This window comes from Anarrhichthys ocellatus, unplaced genomic scaffold, assembly GCF_004355925.1.
Source record: "Anarrhichthys ocellatus isolate YVR2014 unplaced genomic scaffold, GSC_Weel_1.0 scaffold5340, whole genome shotgun sequence".
NCBI lineage: Eukaryota > Metazoa > Chordata > Actinopteri > Perciformes > Anarhichadidae > Anarrhichthys > Anarrhichthys ocellatus.
The window spans coordinates 1-3,559 of record NW_022285314.1 but is presented as its reverse complement, the minus strand read 5'-3'; the positions used below and the strand labels follow the sequence as shown (position 1 = coordinate 3,559).

Below are 3,559 nucleotides of genomic sequence, written 5' to 3'. Positions count from 1 at the left end.
AACGAACTGCTGCACACACACACACACAATGAACTGGTACACACACACATTAGTTATAATCACAGAGTACAGAGGCTCTGATGTACAAACACACAGAACCGTCGATTCATTCACATTTAAACTCTTTGGATCCTGATCGTCTTCTAATTAAACTTTGTAATAATTAGACTGAATGTTGCTCAACATGATGATGAAACATGAATGATTTTTTTTTATTCTACTGGAGAAACAATTCTCAAACAAAAAAATCCATCTTGGTTTTTGACCGTCGCCATCTTGTTTTAATGGAACCAAGAGTGATGCTAAAGCATCCCCTGCTTTATGGTCTGTTTGACTCTAAATGGACCATAATGTACTAAATGAACATCATGCTGTATTGAAGAAGACTTAAACTAGAGATTGAGACCATAAACTCATGTTTACAATGTTTACTGAGGTAATAAATCAAGAGAGAAGTAGAGTCATTTTCTCATAGACTTCTATACAACCAGAGGAGTCGCCCCCTGGTGGACACTAGAGAGAATGCAGCTTTAACACATGAAGCAATCTAACGCACACACACAAACACACACACAATGTCTCCCTCCCCGCCCCCCCCCCCCCCCCCCCCCCCCCCCCCCCCCGTCACCTGTGCCCAGGTGTAAGACGTCGTAAGGTCCGTCCTCGGCGTCCACCCTGTCCACCACCACCCTCTTCAGCATGTAGGGCGCGTTGACCCGGGTCAGGATGGGTCGGCCGCCCAGAGGCAGGACGGGCTCCCACATCAGCTGGTGCTGCCGCATGAAGCTCACCACCTCGTCTGGGAAGTCCTTGGTGGACTTGTGGAGAGCGTCGTACGTCTCGCTGGGACACTGAAATATTATGAGCGTTCACACTGTTCAGCAGCTCGCTGTGTGTTCTCAGAGTTACAACCAAAAGAATTCACTCTAAACTCTGAACTCTAGGTCTGTTGGTTTTTACAGGATTTGGTAGAAGAGTGTGTTTCCTGTCGGCTGTGGTTGTGAGGATACTTTGGTGTCTGTGTGTGAACTCACGGTGCCGGGTCTCGGGTAGGGGATGCGGCCTTTGTACTCCACCCAGCGGTAGTCGGGACCTTCTTTGTGGGCAAACGGCCCGTTGAAAGCAGCTCGGATGGACGCCATCGAGTACACGCACACCGCCGAACCTGGAAATATAGAGCTGGAGGAGGAGGAGGGAGAGAGGATGAAGACTCAGATTAACCCTCTGATGGAAAAGCATGTTTTCTTTAAACTAATCTCCAAAACTACGTCATCTATCCTCGCCAGAAGCTGTATTCTATCTGCTGCATATGACTTTCATCTTCCCGACGGTCCTCGAACACATCATGTGCAACGAGCGCTTCCAACTAAAACATTTTATTCTTCATGTTCTCATTATAAACCTCTCCTCTAATAAAGAGTTCACTTTAACCACATTCTGTTAAAAACATTAAGTTGTGAGCTCCTCAGTGAAACTATGAAGTTATGATTGATTCATCTGAGAACAGTCATGTGACAACAAGGAGGAGACACTTTGACTTTGATAAAACAGTACAGCAAGGAAGGATGAAATAGGAGGGAAGGAAGGAAGGATGGGAGGAGATGAGGGAGTGTTTTATTACATCAGGGTTACAATAACACCACCAGCTGAGCCTCTTCACCTTTCACCCCGACACCCACCATCTGACCTCTGATCCTCCACGCCACGGGGCGTGCACGTGGCGGCCTCGCTAAGAGCGTGCACGTGAGGGAGGAAGAGGAGGACTAAGTAGTTTAGTTGTCTAAACCTAACTAAGTAGTTTCCTGTAAAGACGGAGGTTTATTTTGAAAAGACCGTATTCATGTAACGAGCAGAAAATGACACGTGTTGCTGCTTTCGTTGAAAAACGCACAAGAACAGGAGGAGTAACTTTTTGTGAGACATTATAAGAACCGTTGCATGAGGAAACGGTCATACAGGTACGATTGTGCAGCCGGATGAATCTCACCTGGACGTACTGAAGACGCCGTAGACGGTCGGGTTTTGAGGGTCCTTCGTCTCCAGAACAAAGATGTCCTCTAGAAAACACAGTGACAGCTTTCATTCATTGTAATATGAATCTGTTACATGCAGGTCAGATTCATTATTATTCAGTCAACAGTAGTTCTTAGTGTTCCTGAATATATATATATATATATATATAAAAACTTTGTTGTCGTCTTTTCCAAAGTTGAGGAAGAGGACGATGAAGTCCAAATAAAACAGCAGGATCATGAAAATCAAAAGGAGTTCAATGAGGAAACGAGGATGAAAGAAGAGGCAGCGAGGAACAAAGGAAGGAAGGAGAAGGAGTTACCGAGCTCATCGAACTGTGTGTCGACTCCAGACGGACCGGGGACGGAACAGACCAGTCTGGCTTTGAGGAAGGTGGTCCAGCGGTTGATCAGACTCCTCTTCCCTCCGACGTCATTCTGGATCAAAGAGAGAAAAGAGAAGGTGAAGATGAAGAAAAGGTGGAGGACAATGGCTGCATGGTAACATCTCCTGCACCGCTCAGCAGGTTAAAAGATCCTGTTGAACAAAAGGTTGCTCAGACATTATTACTGTGGACACGCTGAGGTCTGGTGTCTCTTTTCTGACTTCCAGCAGAGACACACGTGTCTTCGCACCTTGCAGACTCGAGCCACCCGGCTGTAAACCCTCTTGTCCGTGTGTCCGGCCTCCGCCGCCCGCTCCCTGAAGAAGAAGTAGAGCTTGTCGTCGTCCGGACTGTGAGTGTCGGGGATGGAGAAGGAGCCCACGAAGTCGGGCTCTGAGAGGAGAGACAATGTTCGACTGTGTGAGGATGCGATGATCAGAGGATTATAAGAGAGGAAGAACAAGAGTAAAAGGAAGACAGAAACACATGTTTGAACAAAAACAAAAACGTCAAAAGCTGAACTTTAGATGAAGGAGTTTCTCACCGTTGAGCCAGTTGTGTTCGTACGCTTCAGTCCGGATGTAATGCTGACTGCTGCCCTGCACCGGAGTCCGGAAGATCGCAGCGTTGGCCCCCATGAAATCTACTGAGGTTCCTGCATACAGTTCACCATCTAGAGAGGAAGAGAAGGAGAGAGAGAGAGAGAGAGAGGAAGAGAAGGAGAGAGAGAGAGGAAGAGAAGGAGAGAGAGAGAGGAAAGAAGGAGAGAGAGAGAGAGAGAGAGAGGAAGAGAAGAAAGAGAGAGAGAGAGAGAGAGAGAGAGAGAGAGGAAAGAAGGAGAGAGAGAGAGAGGAAGAGAAGAAGGAGAGAGAGAGAGGAAAGAAGGAGAGAAAATAAATAAATGGAGAAAGAGAATTAATGAAAGTGGTTTCATTAAAGTGATGCAACATTCATCATGATAATGTGTCTCATTTCATGCTTTAGTCCACAATGTTCTTCTCTAACGCTCCACAGTAAACACAACTAAATGATCAGATCTTCATTTCTTTCATTAGATCTCATTATTAAATGAAAGAGCTGACTTCATGGGGCCTCTGTGTAAAAGATGTGTATATGTCTGTAGAGTGTGTGTGTGAGTGTGTGTGTGTGTGTGTGTGTGTG

General features: G+C 46.1%; 1 protein-coding gene across 1 annotated transcript; it reads right to left on the bottom strand.

Moving 5' to 3' along the window:
* Positions 1-617: 617 nt before the first annotated feature.
* LOC116379845 (semaphorin-3D-like) lies at positions 618-3,084 on the bottom strand (the record flags this gene model as incomplete). The annotated part of the gene is made up of 6 exons (XM_031841814.1): positions 618-851; positions 1,035-1,179; positions 1,988-2,057; positions 2,336-2,450; positions 2,649-2,791; positions 2,943-3,084. Coding segments are annotated over 6 exons (849 nt in total), but the record flags the coding sequence as incomplete, so codon positions are not given.
* Between the last annotated feature and the right edge of the window lie 475 nt (positions 3,085-3,559).